The 15,527-nt window shown below is 36.2% G+C and overlaps 1 protein-coding gene across 5 annotated transcripts in view; it reads right to left on the bottom strand.

Moving 5' to 3' along the window:
• Positions 1 to 12,088, bottom strand: part of TBC1D32 (TBC1 domain family member 32) — a 189,087-nt gene extending 176,999 nt beyond the window's left edge. For 2 of the 5 annotated variants that reach the window (XM_036870863.1, XM_036870861.1), the window contains exons 1-3: positions 11,930 to 12,049; positions 11,596 to 11,753; positions 3,172 to 3,333 (exon numbers count right to left, since the gene is read on the bottom strand). In XM_036870863.1, coding sequence (XP_036726758.1) covers positions 3,172 to 3,333; positions 11,596 to 11,750 — 317 coding nt within the window. In that variant the 5' untranslated portion in view covers positions 11,751 to 11,753; positions 11,930 to 12,049. Of the gene's footprint in view, positions 1 to 3,171; positions 3,334 to 11,595; positions 11,754 to 11,929 lie in introns of all 5 variants that reach the window. The other 3 variants (XM_036870860.1, XM_036870862.1, XM_036870865.1) reach the window with 3 other exon arrangements.
• Between the last annotated feature and the right edge of the window lie 3,439 nt (positions 12,089 to 15,527).

Raw genomic sequence — 15,527 nt, 5'->3', positions numbered from 1 at the left:
AGATAACATTAATATGCTACCTACCCTAAGAATTAGAAACGAAATAGAGCTACACTAATAAGTATGAATTAAGGAGAAACTAGAAATTTATGCTCTCTACTTGCCCATTCTGCCCTTTATAGCCCTGAAGAGTCTTCTGTTATGTTACATTTCACGCGGAGCAAGGGTGGGTGTCGGGGGAGAACCAGACCTTCAATCATCAATCATATGTCAGTGTTGAAAGATAATTAAAATGAGAAATACCTAAGTAGCTGAGTTTAAACATGAGAAGGAAACTCTAATCTTCTTTCATCTCAATTACTGCTCTGTATTAAATTGTTTTCTGAGTGAGAGTCAGGCATTTTGTCATGCTATCTCACTGCTCAAGAACTCAGAGTGGCTGAGACCTAAAAAGACTGAAGAAGCATTAGGAACAAGACAAGAATGTCCCCTCTCCCCATTGATTTTCAACATCCTACTGGAAGTCCTAATTAATGCAGTAAGACAAGAAAAGGAAATAAAAGGCAAACAGATTGGGAAGGAAGAATAAACTGTTCGCAGAAGACATAATCATCTATGCAGAAAATCTGAAAGAATTAACCAAAAAACTCCTAGGACAACTAAGTGATTATAGCAAGGTTGCAGGATACAAGGTTAATATACAGAAGTCAATCACTCTCCCACATACCAGCAATGGACAAGTGGAATTTGGAATTAAAAACATAATACCATTTATATCAGCACCCCCCAAAATTAAACACTTAGGTATAAATCTAACAAATATATATAAGATCTATATAAGGAAAACTATAAAACTCTATTGAAAGAAATCAAAGAAGAGCTAAATAAATAGAGAGACAGTCCATGTTCAAGGATTAAGAAGACTCAATTCTTTTCAACTTGATCTACAGATTCAACACAATCCAAATCAAAATCCCAGGAAGCTATTTTGTAGATATCAACAAAATTATTCTAAAGTTTATATGAAGAGACAAAAAACCCGGAATACCCAGCACACTACTGCAGGAGAAGAACAAAGTTAGAGGACTGACACTACCCAACTTCAAGACTTACTATAAACCTACAGTAATCAAGACAGTGTGGTATCGGCCAAAGAAAAGACAAATAGATCTGTGGAACAGAATAGAGAGCCCAGAAATACCCTTAAATATAGTCAACTGATCTTTGACAAAGAAGCAAAGGCAATATAATGGAACAAAGATAGTGTTTTCAACAAATGGTGCTGGAACAACTGGACATCCACATGCAAAAAGAATGAATCTGTATATGTACCTTATACCTGCACAAAAATTAACTCAGACTGGATCACAGACCTTAATATAAAATGCAAAACTATATACCGCCTAGAAAATAACATAGGAGCAAATGTAGACGACCTTGGATTGGGCATGATTTTTTAGATATAACACGAAAGATACTTCATTAAAATTAAAAATTTCTGATCTGCAAAAGACACTGTTAAGAGAATGAAAAGACAAGCCACAGACTAGGAGAAAATATTTGCAAAAGACATACCTGACAAAGGACTGTTATCCAAAACATACAAAAACTCTTAAAACTCAACAATAAGAAAACAACATGATTAAAAAATGACCCAAAGGTCTTAACAGATAACCTCACCAAAGAAGATAAACAGATGACAAATAAGCATATGAAAAGATGCTCCACATCATGCGTCATTAGGGAAATGCAAACTAAAACAATAACAACATACCACTACACACCTATTAGAATAGCCAAAATCTGGAACACTGACGACATCAAAGGCTGACAAGTAAGTGGAACAAGAACTTTCATATATTGTTGATGAGAATGCAAAATGGTACAGCCACTTTGGAAGACAACTGGGCAATTTCTTACAAAACTAAACACAATCTTACAATGTGACCCAGTCAATCAGGCTCCTAAAAACCCGCACACGATGTTTATAGCAGCTTTATTCATAACTGCCAAAGTTGGAAGCAAGCAAGATGTCTGATACATCCAAACAATCGAATTTATTCAGTGCTAGAAAGAAACGAACTATCAAGCCATGAAAAGTTTCCATGGAAGAAACTTAAATGTTTTTTTAATTGAAGTATAGTTGATTTACAATGTTTCAGGTGTACAACAAAGTGATTCAGTTATACATATATATGTACATATATATACATTCTTTTTCAGATTCTTTTCCACTATAGGTTATTACAAGACATTGAATATAATTCCCTGTGCTACTTAAATGCATTTTATTAAGTAAAAGAACCCAATCTGAAATGCTACATACTGTATGGTATGTATGACATATGTCATACTGTATGACATTCTGGACAAGGCAAAACTATGGAGACAGTAAGATCAGTGATTGCCAGGGGTAGGGAGGGGGAAGGATGAATAGGCAGAGCACAGAGGATTTTAGGGCAGTGAAACTACTCTATATGATATTATAATGGTGAAAAGATGTCATTATAAATTTGTCCAAAACCACAGAATGCACAATGCCAAGAGTAAGCTATAATGTAAACTATGGACTCTGGGTAATAAAGATGTGTCAGTGTAGGTTCCTTAATTGAAACAAATGTCCCATAAGCTGTGTAGTGCAGCCCCTCCCAAAAAAAAAAAAAAATCTGTACCACTCTGGCGCGGAATGTTGATAATGGGGAAGTCTACATATGTGTAGTAGCAGGAGGTATATGGGAAATCTCTGTACCTTCTGCTCAGTTTTGCTGTGAGCCAAACATTGCTCTAAAAATAAAGTCTATTTTAAAAAGTGAAAAGTGAAGGAATAAGTGACACAAATATTTAGGGAAAGGGCATTCTAGGTAGCAGAAGCAACATAAATACAAACAGCCCTGAGGGAGGGCTTTGCTTGGCTTGTTTGAGAAAAAACAATACCAGTGTGGCTGGAGCAGTGGAAGAGGGAAAATGATAAGAAATCAGGTAGGAGAGGGAGGAGAAGGCTCATGGTGGGCCTCGTGGGCTACAGAAGAGACTCTGGATTTTATTTTGAATGAGATGAGAAGCCTTCAGAGAGTGTTGCGTGGAAGAGCGGCATGATCTGAATCATTGGTTTAAAGAATCATCCTGGCTGCTATGAGGTGAAAAGACTGTAGGAGACATGGGTTAAGGGTGCTTTCAAGGAACGCTGTTGAGAGAAAAATTACTTTAACATATTACTGTGGGCATACTCACTCTTTAGATTCCTGAGTTCTTTTAGTAACATGCTGTACAACTGTGTCATGGCCAAATTCCTCACCCTGATTCTGATCAGATGTCCATTTTTCTATTTCATCTTCAATCATAGACCCCAAAGTATTACATATATACTGTCTAAGGTATTTCACAAATTCATAGCTGAAACAAACATTTAAAAAATAAATGCAGTAAATATCATGAACTCACTTATCAACCATACCCAGAAAAAATGTTAGCACAGAAAGATTTGTAACATATAATCAGATTTCTTACCTTAAGCCAGGATTAAATTAGTTATTCATCCCAAATCATATAGCTAATCTAGAATTTTGTTGTTTTTTTCTGAGACACTCGGAAAAGATCACATTTAAAGATGATGACAGTAGACAGCAAATTTCGGGACCAGCACAAACTTTAGGGGGTTAGGAGTCTTTTCACACTTCTTTTTTATGCTCATATCTTTTACGTGTGATGCTTAATGGTAGGGAAAGCAGTTGTTAAAGATTTTCACAATTGTTCAAGCTGATGAAGAAAACCACACTAGATAACAGTAATTATAAAAGAATAAATAGGAAGAGGTTAAGCTCCAATCATCAAGAGTTTTTTGTACATTTGGAAATTGTGTTCATTTTGAACTGACCTAAATTCCACCTAATCAGCTTTTGTCAGACTATGTTCACAAGACGTAGCTCAGACAATTCAATACACTGGACCTTTTTCTTCATACTGTTGGGTTGATGCTAACATTAAAATCCATTTGCAAACTCAGACAATAAGCAAATATGAAAGGACAAGAGTTCCAAAAGTGGATAATTATTTTATGAAACATGTTTACTGAAAATAAAGAGCAACAATTATAATTAATATCACAATTTAGAAAGGTTAAAAAAGTTTTTGTGGTCTCTTAAATGACAAAGATAATTTAGGACGGGCCATTTTTGTAAATGCCACTATGTTCAAGACTTGTAGTTTGAATGTGTCACTGTATAAGAGCCTTGCATATATGCAGTACAGGAGATCAAGGAGAGCCTGAATAATTTTCTTCACATAAGTCCATCATGGTATCCAGCATATAGTCTTCAGTTTAATATTTATTAAATGATTGTATGTCCTCTAAAGAACAGCCACCTTTTACCCAGGTAGCCAAAGGATCTCATTTTCAATTTTAACTGCTTTTGATTTGAATTTCCTGCCCTGCCCATTTCTCCTCAACTCTGAACCCAATGCTGATTCTTGGAATCTCCATGGCTGCTTCAGTTATGTAAGGGGCAGGCCTGCCATAGACGATGCAGGCTCCAAAAGTCAAGTAGAGATATTTGACATGAAACCATGCAGTATTATAGAAAAAGTACAGGCTCAGAGTCAAAACGGCCTGAATGCCAGCTCCAGCTCTACCACTCTAGCTGGAGTGGCCTGGGACAAGTCTGTTTTTCCATCTGTAACTTGGAAATGATCATGTCTGCTTCATTCCACTATTTTAAATTCAGGAGGCAATAGACAAGAAACTTAATCATTATAAACAACAAAATCAAAAAGGATATTCTCTACTCCCACAGTGTCAACTTCAGACTCAACACAAACAGGTGATTCCTTTAGTTCTTTCTTCAGCCAAAAGGTCTCCCCAGAATATAGACCTATACAGGCATACCTCATTTTATTGCACTTTATTGTGCTTCACAGATATTGGGAGTTTTTAGCAAACCGAAGGTTTGTGCCAACCTTGCATCAGAGCAAGTCTATCAGCACCAACAGCATTTACTCACTTTGTGTCTGTCACATTTTGGTAATTCTCACAATATTTCAAACTTTTTCATTATTATTATATTTGTTACAGTAATCTGTGATCAGTGATCTTTGATGTTACTACTACAGTTTGCTGAAGGCTCAGATGACGGTTAGCATTTTTAGCAATCAAGCATTTTTTAATTAAGGTATGTACTTTTTTATATATAATGCTATTGCACACTTAATAGATCACAGTATGGTGTAAACATAGCTTTTATATGCACTAGGAAATCCCCCCAAAAATCATGTGACTTGCTTTATTATAATATTTGCTTCATTACAGTGGTCTGGAATCAAACATGCAATATCTCCGAGGTATGCCTATATATTAACTACCTACTGGACAAGGCTACTTTATGTTTTTTTCACCATATCAATCAGCACAATCAATACCAAATTTATCATCCTACCCACCCGCTCACAAACCACGTTCTCTTCTGACATGTATCTTTGTTAATGGTACCATCCTTCAATCAGATACCTGTGTATAGCCTCAAACAATCTTCTCTATTACATCTCAGATCTAATTAGTTACCGAGCTCTGTAATTCTGTAAATTCTTCCTCCACAACTTCTCTTTCCTTTCCCACTGCCATCAGATTAATGTTCACATCTTCATAACTTTAGCTAAACAACTGCAAGGGCCCTCTTAGATCATCCTATAAATCAGTGGTTCTTAAAGTATAACATGGGGCTTCCCTGGTGGCACAGTGGTTAACAATAAGCCTACCAATGCAGAGGAGACGGTTTCGAGCCCTGGTCCAGGAAGATCCCATATGCGGTGGAGCAACTAAGCCCATGCGCCACAACTACTGAGCCTGCGCTCTAGAGCCCATGAGCCACAACTACTGAGCCCGCGTGCCAAAACAAGTGAAGCCTGCGTGCCTAGAGCCCGTGCTCCGCAACAAGAGAAGCCACCACAATGAGAAGCCGCGCACTGCAACGAAGAGTAGCCCCCGCTCGCCGCAACTAGAGAAAGCCCTCGCGCAGCAACGAAGACCAAACACAGCCAAAAATAAATAAATTAATTTTTTTAAAAAGTATAACATTGATAAGAATCACTTGAAGGGCTTATTAAAACACAGATTGCTGGGCCCCACTCTCAGAGGTCCAGTATACTGTGGGCCCAAGAATTTGCATTTCTAACAAGTTCCCAGGTGATGCTGATGCTGGTGCCAATGCTGCTGGTCCTAGTACCATAACTTGAGAAGCACTGATCTAGATACAGATTCTGTATTCAGATAGCTTTTAAACTAGCCTAAGTGTCTTACAACTCTGATCAGCAGATTCCTACAATGCTGTGTTAGTTGCTGGTGTACTGCAAAATGATTCAGTTACACATATACATGTATATTCTCTTCCATAATCTTTTCCATTATAGTTTATATATTATAATTTATTAGATCCATCCATTTTAAATGTTGACTTTTTTGTTTAGGGTATTTCTAAACCAAATCTTTGCATATTTTATACAAAATGGTGAAAACTTACACAGGCAAGGTATCATAAAGGTATCACTGCTTTCTTTGAAATGACTTTGAAAATGAAAAGGATCCAGATAACCCTTTCAGCCCAGTGTGATCTCACAGCCAGTCTCTTACTACTGGGAAAGAGAAGAGAACAGTGAATGTGGAAGAAAGTGAAGAGAGAGACGAAAAGTCCCTAAAAATAATTCTGATCGTCTTCACAATCCTGCCCAAAGCTAGTCAATCAGACACATCAGTTTTCTTCGGCATCTCTGAGATACTCAGTGAGAAATGGAAGGTGGGGCAAGCCTGAGTTATTTCCCTGAAATTGAAAGAAGAGCCTTTCTGAGGATGAATTCTACATCCCACCATCAACACCTACTATGGAATGGCAGAATTATCCTAGTCCCTTAGTTTCATCAGCCCTATCTCTGTGTCACAAATCAGGTAATTAGGAGAAACGAATATTTAACTGAGAAATATAACTTTTGTGTTTGCTTTGTTTAAAGCCCAATCTGTAAGTAACAAAAATGATATTTTCATAACAAAGGCAGTAAGAAAATATAATGCAAGCCCATTAACAAAATGTATTCAAGAAAGTTAAGACAATATCATTCTAAAATAAAAGACATATTTTTAAAATCCCCGCTATTTAGCATCAGATGTAAATAACAAATATGCTAGGAACATTTTTAAATCTGTTCTTTGGGAACTTAAATAACCACACACTTTTTTTTAATGACATTACTTTGACCTATGACCACAATAACATCTCCCTGAAGACCCCATTCAAAATGCTTTAAAGTTTTGGTTCATTTGCCAAGTTAAATTAACCCAAGGACCCCAAGTCTGAATCTTGCCTTAATAGGTTACTGCTCTTTTCAAATGAATCTTTTAAGAAAAAAAGATCTCTTGAGAGGTCAGGTCCTCCATCATGGGAGGACTACCAGGCTGCCTATGACCTTAAGATGCTCTACTGACTCACTGATCATTGGAAAACTCTGAGAGTCTCCAATCCCAAATCAGTGAAAACAGTAATTTCTTCAAGTGGGCCCTTCTACTCCGTGGGTAAGAGTAATCCATGTCTTCAAATTCCCATCCGATAATTCATTTTGTGTTCGTTCTTTTACCATTTGAATTCATGGCAATACCCCAAAAAATCCTAGAAGTAAAATACACAGCAATGTGTGTGATCATTCTGCTTTACTTCTGACAAATATGAAATTTTTCACATTTACACAGGAAAATTTTACTAAGTTGAGTAAAAGAACATTCACTGTTTTCCATTCTTCTTTCTTCACCTTTATTACCTAGGAAAATTTAAGGATTTTTCTCCCATGATGAATTTCTGACACGTTCAAATGTTGATATCAAAATATACAGAGATTACTATTACAGTATAAGGACATAAAAAATTTAGTACAAGTTTGTTTGAGGAAATCATCCTCTTAGCTATTTTAACAAGAACGTTTTCACTAATATACAGAAAAATTATCAGTAATGATACGTTTTAAAAAGATAACTTATTAAGTTACGAATTATAATGCTGATATTTGGAATCCTTAAAACGGATTATATTTCAGGATTATAGGACTTATTATATGATAAACTTAACTTTACATATATTAGTGTATAAAAAGCTACATTAAAAAAAAGAATAAAAAAAAAGAATGAGTATTTTATACTACCTACAACCTTTTAGGTCAAAGAATAAGCCTCTGAATCATGATAAACAGTTACTAAATGCATTCATTAATTATGGAAGCATACATATAATTCTTAGCGATTTCTTCTATGCAGGGATAACACTTTACATAACGGATGTTTTCTTGAAGATATCACTTAAACATACTAGAGTTCACTAATTTAGAAAGTCACTGGTAGATTCTTCTGTAAAAAAAAAAAAAATCCCAATTCAATAAATACAATTGTGCTCCTTCTGTATCAAACCAAAAATATATCAGATTAGAGGGCTACAAAGAAGAGCCTCTGCATTAGAGACTGTTACAATCATTAGGGTTGCTAAGTATTTATACACTTAGCAACCCTGATGATATATATATATACATATATATATATATATATATATATATATATATATGTACATATAGCAATTCTCATTGAAATGTAAGTAAGTATTTTCTAGCTTTGTGGTTCTCAACCCTGGCTGCATATTAGAATCACCTAGAGGGTTTTTCCAAGAATACCAAGGCCCAGTCTCTACCACTCCCCCTCTGCCAAGCCCCCCAGGAAATTTGGATTCACTTATGGTTAAAGTTCATCATCAGTGTTTTTTTAAACAAACTCCAATCAATCCTAGTGTAACCAAGACTGAAAACCAGGGCTGTTGTTTTTTTTTTTTTTTAAAGGAAGCCAGTCTAAGTGTAAAAATTTATACAATACACAGACACATAATGAAAGCAATGTCTTCTTCCCTACCTCTCACCCCTCCTGCAAGCCTCAAATCCTAGCTGCCACTTTCAAAGAAAAGAAAGCAAGCTTGGATCTTTTAGAGAAAGTGTACAGTTTAGGGTAAAAAATAAAAATAAAAGAGGCTATGAAAAGCAGAGATAGGTTAGGGCAGCTGCACTGTGGGGCAAACCCCCAGATAGGGCCGTTCTGCCTACACTATGCTTTCTCCCCAAATGACCGCATTCTTTCCCCACTTTATTATACTACCTGAAATTCCATCATTCATGGACTCAATTGTTTTAACAACCAGCTTCTTACAAAAATGCCAGTAGCCTAAAGATACCAGTTTCCCCTATAAATCTACTTAATAAGATTACTTTTCTTGCTAATATACCAAGACATCAGGTGGATTTAAGGAACCAATGTTCTGATAGTGGAGATGGGATGACAGATAATTCTGATGTATGAAACACTTCGGGAAGCAACATATACCTAAGTGACTCAAGAACATTTAGTGTTCAAGGAGAGTTAGGTCAGTGAATAGAAAGATGAATGAAAATATGAGTACCTAGACTGACAGTTAGGATCTCATCAAACTCTGAGACTGTAAGATACTATGAAAATACCAAACACAAGCATCTCCTCCTCTTTCCTCCTTCATAAGGAGTTCCTTCCTCCTAAGACACAGATCTCAGGCTAGTGCAGCTAACACATGAATTTTATTATCTATATTTTTAAGACTAAAAATTACTCAAACTACTTTTAGAATTATAAATCTTACTTTTAAGACTACAAACTTTTATAATTTGAATGTGTCTGGGTTTTTTTAGGTAGGCCACAAGCAAATCTCTTTATTAAATAGTAAATATTAACTATGCAATTAATCAGCAGGCCTTTAATCTAATAAACTGTTGAAGAAGAGTTGACATTAATACAATAGTCATTACACTGCTGAAAGGAACCAGAATGATCCAACTTTAACTTGAAAAGCATTTAAAAATTGACACAGCTAAAGCAATATTTATAGGCAAATGTGTAGTCTTAAATGTTTACATTAAAAAAAGAAGAAAAGCTGCAAATAAATGAGTTAAACATTCATCACAAATTTTAAAAAGTGTCCCAGGAAGGGAAAAAAGAAGAGCAGAAATTTTAAAAACCATAAAATAAATACATAATAGAAAGGAAAATCGAAGTTAATAGCTAGTTCTTTGAAAAGACTAATAAAATTAGTCTAGATAAACCTCTAGCAGAACAGATGGAGAACAAAGGAGGAAAGGCATAAATTTAAAAAAAGAATAAAAAGGGGACAATTATAGATACTGGAAATATTTAAAAAGTAATAGGATATTAACAAAAATCTTTACACAAATAAATTTGAAAATCTAGATTAAATGGACAAATTCCCAGAATATGATCCTAGCAAAAACTCAACAATTTGAAAATATTTTAAACAAGTATTTACATGTGAAATAAAAACCAGAAATTAAACCCCAAATTTAACGCTTGATGTGGATTTGAGGTAAATTAGTATTACATGAGTATAATAAACATTAACAACCAAAACTGAATTTGAGAAAGTTGCAATTTTTCTATATTCCTCTGTTTAAGTAATAAATCAATAGCTAACCAATAAAAGCTGGCCTCTGGTATCTCCAAAATAAAGAATATTATCATGCAATATCAGCTCTTAGTAGTGGACTTAATGAATAAACAAGAAAATCATGGAAATATAAAAGAAAGCATATGTATAACCAGAAATACTAATTAACAAAAAATTCCTTCCACACTTCTTAAAACTCCCTTGAGAATCTGGTGAAAACTGTAATGCTCCCCCCATAAATCTGCAAGTAAACACAAACTTCTGTACAGAATATTAAAGGGCTCAAGGATCCCCTGATGCCCACATATGAAGCAGGTAGGAATTCCAGATAAGAACTTCAGGGCACACAAAAGTCAGTAAAGATAACATAACAAGAAAATTGTTAAATGTCTTCTTCTGTGAGATCAAAATGAAAGGCAAACACTTAATTAAAAATATCATTACTAATAATAATAAATTGAGGCACCTGGAGGTAAACTTTTCGATGGAGAGGCTTAATTTAAATTACACATGACTCAAATCAAAAGAAAAACACACGTCTCTAGGGAAACATACTCTTCAAGATTTACCTCAAATGGTACCTCTCTCATTAAACTTCCTATCTACTGCTCCCAAACCCAGAGCACTCTGGACTTCTATAGCACTTATACTCCTGACATGTATCACAGACATTTGAGTATGCACCTTATCCCTCTGTAGGAACTTAAGCTATTCCATAGGAAGTCAATCTCACTTGAGTGTTCCTGTCGTGCTCAAAATGCATAATTGGTGCAGCCACTGAAAGATCAGATCAGCAAAGCAGCAGGGATCTTGGGAACTCAATGCTTTTGAGGTATAGTGACAGAAATCCCTTGGGATGATAGAATTATTCTTAAATGAACAAGAATAATTTACAACTAATGTTACTATGTTGCCCAGGAGAAAAATAATAATTAGGATATGTCGGTTGTGTCAGTAAAAACACAGAGGAAGCATAAGGTTTGGAAAATAAGTAAAGAATATAAAATAAATTCAGTATCTGAGTAAATAAAGGAAATCATGAACCTCCAACTTGGGCACTATTTTGACAACAATCAAGTGAACATTCTTTATCCAACTACATTTTGATCTTTTCTGGATCAGCTGGTTTGTTTGCTTAAGAAATCAAAAGGAATTTTACTTGTGAAAATTTTCATCAGTTTCCTCCAGATGTAAGAGGATCTCCTCGGCGCACTCCAGGGAGGGAGCCCCCGTGATTTTCTCCTTCACGCTCTGGAACAACTGCCTCAGCATTGCCTGCAGCATCACTTCGCCCTCGCCGGAGAAATGGGCCATCCTCTGTCAGAATCAAACGCCCATGCCCATTGCTGAGGGTCCCAGCAAACGCCGCGCCCTGCGCACGCGCGTCCCCACCCAGCCCCCACCGGCGCACAGCGCCGTTCCCCGGGAGACCGCGGCAGGCGCTTAGGGGCGGGCCCTCGGCTGCCGGCGCGTCGTTCAGAAAAACAAGTTACCTTGCGTTGGGGAAACAAGAATCCTCGAGGTCCCGCCTTTGGAACTCGTTGCTGCCGTCCTTCCGGGCCAAGAGGATTCAAGCTGCACCGACTAAGAGCAAAAAAGATATCCCAAAGCCTCTGCGGGTGGACTTGACGGCGGGACGTCAGCGCTACGCGTGACGTTTGCACGTTGACGTGACTTTTCAGGTGGGAGGGAGTGCCGCTTGACAGCCTGCCGGGCTCCTAGAGGAAGTTTCAGGTGCGCTCGCTGAAAGGGTTGTAGGTGGGAGGAAACAAAGAGTAGGAGGAGAAGGTGGGTCAATAAAAGAAAGATAATAGAAGTGAAACTGAAAGCAGCTTGAAAAGTTTTAATTGAGTGAATGGTATTGAAGTGTTGCAATGCTCTTTCCTTCAAACAGCTAACACCTATTGACTCCTACCCTTTACCAAGCACCCTGCTAGGAACTGTAAAGAAGAGGACGCTCTCACATTCTAACAAACAAGAAGTCAACGATTACAACACAGTGCAATTAAGTGTTATGATAGAGAAATGCGCCAGGTAGGTGCTGTGGAAACCTAGAATCACCTTTTAACCCAAAAGAAGAGTCAAGGAAAGAAGTGAAGAGAAAACAAACTGAACGTGCAAAGGGTAGGGACCTGAGAGAGTGTAGCATATTCCGGTACTTGAATTTGTAGAATTAGGAAGAGGAGGTGAGGGGTGTAGAGAAGTAAATGGACCATATCGGAAACGGTCATATTTGGCACTTTTAAGGGATTAGAGGTTTGTCTTGAAAGTAGTAGAACACAGTGGGATTCCAGAACTAAATCGTGAGATATCATATATAAAGATCACTCTGCAGGAAGTTGCAATGGATAATCATGGTCCTTCATACAATTTCCAATCTAGGTAAATCCCCAGTCCATGGTCATGTCCAAGCTACAAAATACCAACCCATCAGTGTTGGTTAGGATAAGATCCTGGTGTCTACAGAATAGTCGGTCCCAAACCACTGATCTGTGGTTCAATGTCAATAAATTCTCCCTTATCCAGCTTTATATTTTATGCCCCTGGTCCAACAACATCTGATTCACTTTACATGTTAGCCAGGATCAATGACTTCTTTGTCTTATGCTGTTACTTCCAGGAGCAAAAGTATGATATATCTTTGCCATCTCTAGCAGCATGTTTCTTGGTGAAATATATGCTCAATTTTGATTGTCTTATTACCACATTAAGAAAAAAACACACTGGCAGAGTAGGCATACTTGTACCTTTATTTGTGGGTGAAGCTATAAAAACCAATACCTGTATGTGCGTAGAATCACCAGCACGTGACAACTGCATTTTCAGACTAACACAGGTGAGTTATATTGACAACTCAGACACCAGGATTAACATAGCCATTAGCGATGTAATTTTTTGAAATGGTAGACTATTATTGGTAAAATTCAGAGCAAAATAAGATATACTCTTTATTTACATAGTTTTTGCATTCCTAGAAAAGTCAGTGTATTAAAACTGCCAAATATTATTTTCATATAAATGGAATCAGTTCATGGACTCAGATACTTATCAAGAGCTTTTTAATCTACATGAATGTCCAGCAGGACTGCTGAAAGTCATATGGGAACCAGAACAATTCTTTTGTGTGGGAGAGTGTCCTGTGTATTTCAAGATGTTCAGCATCCCTAGCTCACACTACAAATACCAGTAAATGCCATCAAATTATTGTGATGACAGAGTGTCCCCCACATATTTCTAAAATGCTTTCTTGGGAACACTGGGGGGAGATTTGAACTGCACAGATTGAAAACCACTGTTCTAAAGGATATACCTTAGGAAGAAGGAAAAAAACTTAAAAGAATACCTGATAATTCAAAAAGGAAAGTTAGCCAAAAAGGGGGTGAGGGGAGTAACGTATTTAAATATACCTCAATAAATATTGTCTGTATAAAAAAGTAATTTATAATATCCTAATTTGTGAAGGTGAAAATGCATAGTATTAAAATACTATAAACAACCCTGGGTAAGTAGGAAATATAATGATAAGTTGAAGTATTCTGCAATCCTTGAATTTTTCTGAAGGAAGTTTAAGATATTAAACTTGGTCAGGTAGGCATGGTGAAATTTCAAATGTAACCATTAAAAAACCAGATATAGAGAACTTAAATTCAAAAAATGGAGGGAAAATGATATAAGGAGAGAAAAACAAAAAACCCAATCAATTTGAAAAAAAAAATCAAGTAAGAAAACAGGAGCATAAGAAAAATGGGAAAAATTTAAAATATACAAAGATACATGATAGAAAAAGTACAAAACATTGATAAATTTAAATGAACTCAACCCTCCACTTAAAGGAACTGTCAGATTAGATTTTTAAATAGCTAACTATATGCTATTTATAAAAACCCTAAAAACATAGAAAAGTTAACATTAAAAAGGTAAGGAGGGGCTTCCCTGGTGGCGCAGTGGTTGAGAATCTGCCTGCTAATGCAGGGGACACGGGTTCGAGCCCTGGTCTGGGAAGATCCCACATGCCACGGAGCGGCTGGGCCCGTGAGCCACAACTACTGAGCCTGCGCGTCTGGAGCCTGTGCCCCGCAACGGGAGGGGCCGCGATAGTGAAGGGCCCGCGCACCGCGATGAAGAGTGGCCCCCACTTGCCTCAACTGGAGAAAGCCCTCGCATGAACCGAAGACCCAACACAACCAAAAAAAAAAAAAATAAAAAAAAAAATAAAAAAAAATAAAAAAAAAATAAAAAAAAAAATAAAAAAAAATAAAAAAAAATAAAAAAAAAAAAAATAAAATAAAAAAAAAAAAAAAAAAAAAAAAAAAAAAAGGTAAGGAAAGAAAAACCAGGTGAATATTATCCAAGAAAAAATTGTTGAAGCTATATTTGTGTCAGCAAAAATAAAATTTAAGAAGAAGAGATGTTAGGAATATGGCATGTCACTTCATAATTTTAAAATATTAATTCAACGGGAAGCTATAGCAATTTTAAATGTAAAGTAAGTAAGCAAAACCTCCAGTCTCTCCAAAAGTCTTTAATTTCCCAGAGAAGGTTTCTGCACATGTTCTTACAAAATATCCTTGAATAAGATGCACTTCAGAGTTGAATAAAATCATTTTTTTTTTTAAATTTGCTATTTTGGATTGCAAGATACAGGTAAAGAAAATACAGTTGTCTCAGCAATACACAGTTAGCATTTATGCAGGCCTGAAATATCATTTATCATTGTTAAAGATACAAAAGCCTCTCAAAATATTCAGAAACTGTTGTGCCAACCTAATTACTTGTTATTCAGACTGTAATAATCCTATCATTTTCATGACTCAGTTTGTCTTTTTTTATCATCTCTGTTTCTACTGCCTCTGACCACCTTTTCTCAATGCTTCCTGCATTCAAAACTCCCTAAGACTCTAGAGGATGCCATGGCACACAATAGGCCATGCAGCTAATTTTTGCTTCACTGTGAACTTTCAATAAGTTTGCTAATCCTTAAAATTGCTTTCCTTTGGGATTTTTTTTCATGTAAAGACTAGCCAATAATGCTAAAACAAATTAATTTATAAAATATTCCTCTGAAGTATTAAAAAATTTAAATTAGTGATA

Source organism: Balaenoptera musculus, chromosome 12, assembly GCF_009873245.2.
Source record: "Balaenoptera musculus isolate JJ_BM4_2016_0621 chromosome 12, mBalMus1.pri.v3, whole genome shotgun sequence".
Classification (NCBI taxonomy): Eukaryota; Metazoa; Chordata; class Mammalia; order Artiodactyla; family Balaenopteridae; genus Balaenoptera; species Balaenoptera musculus.
This window is presented reverse-complemented; position numbering and strand designations above follow the sequence as displayed.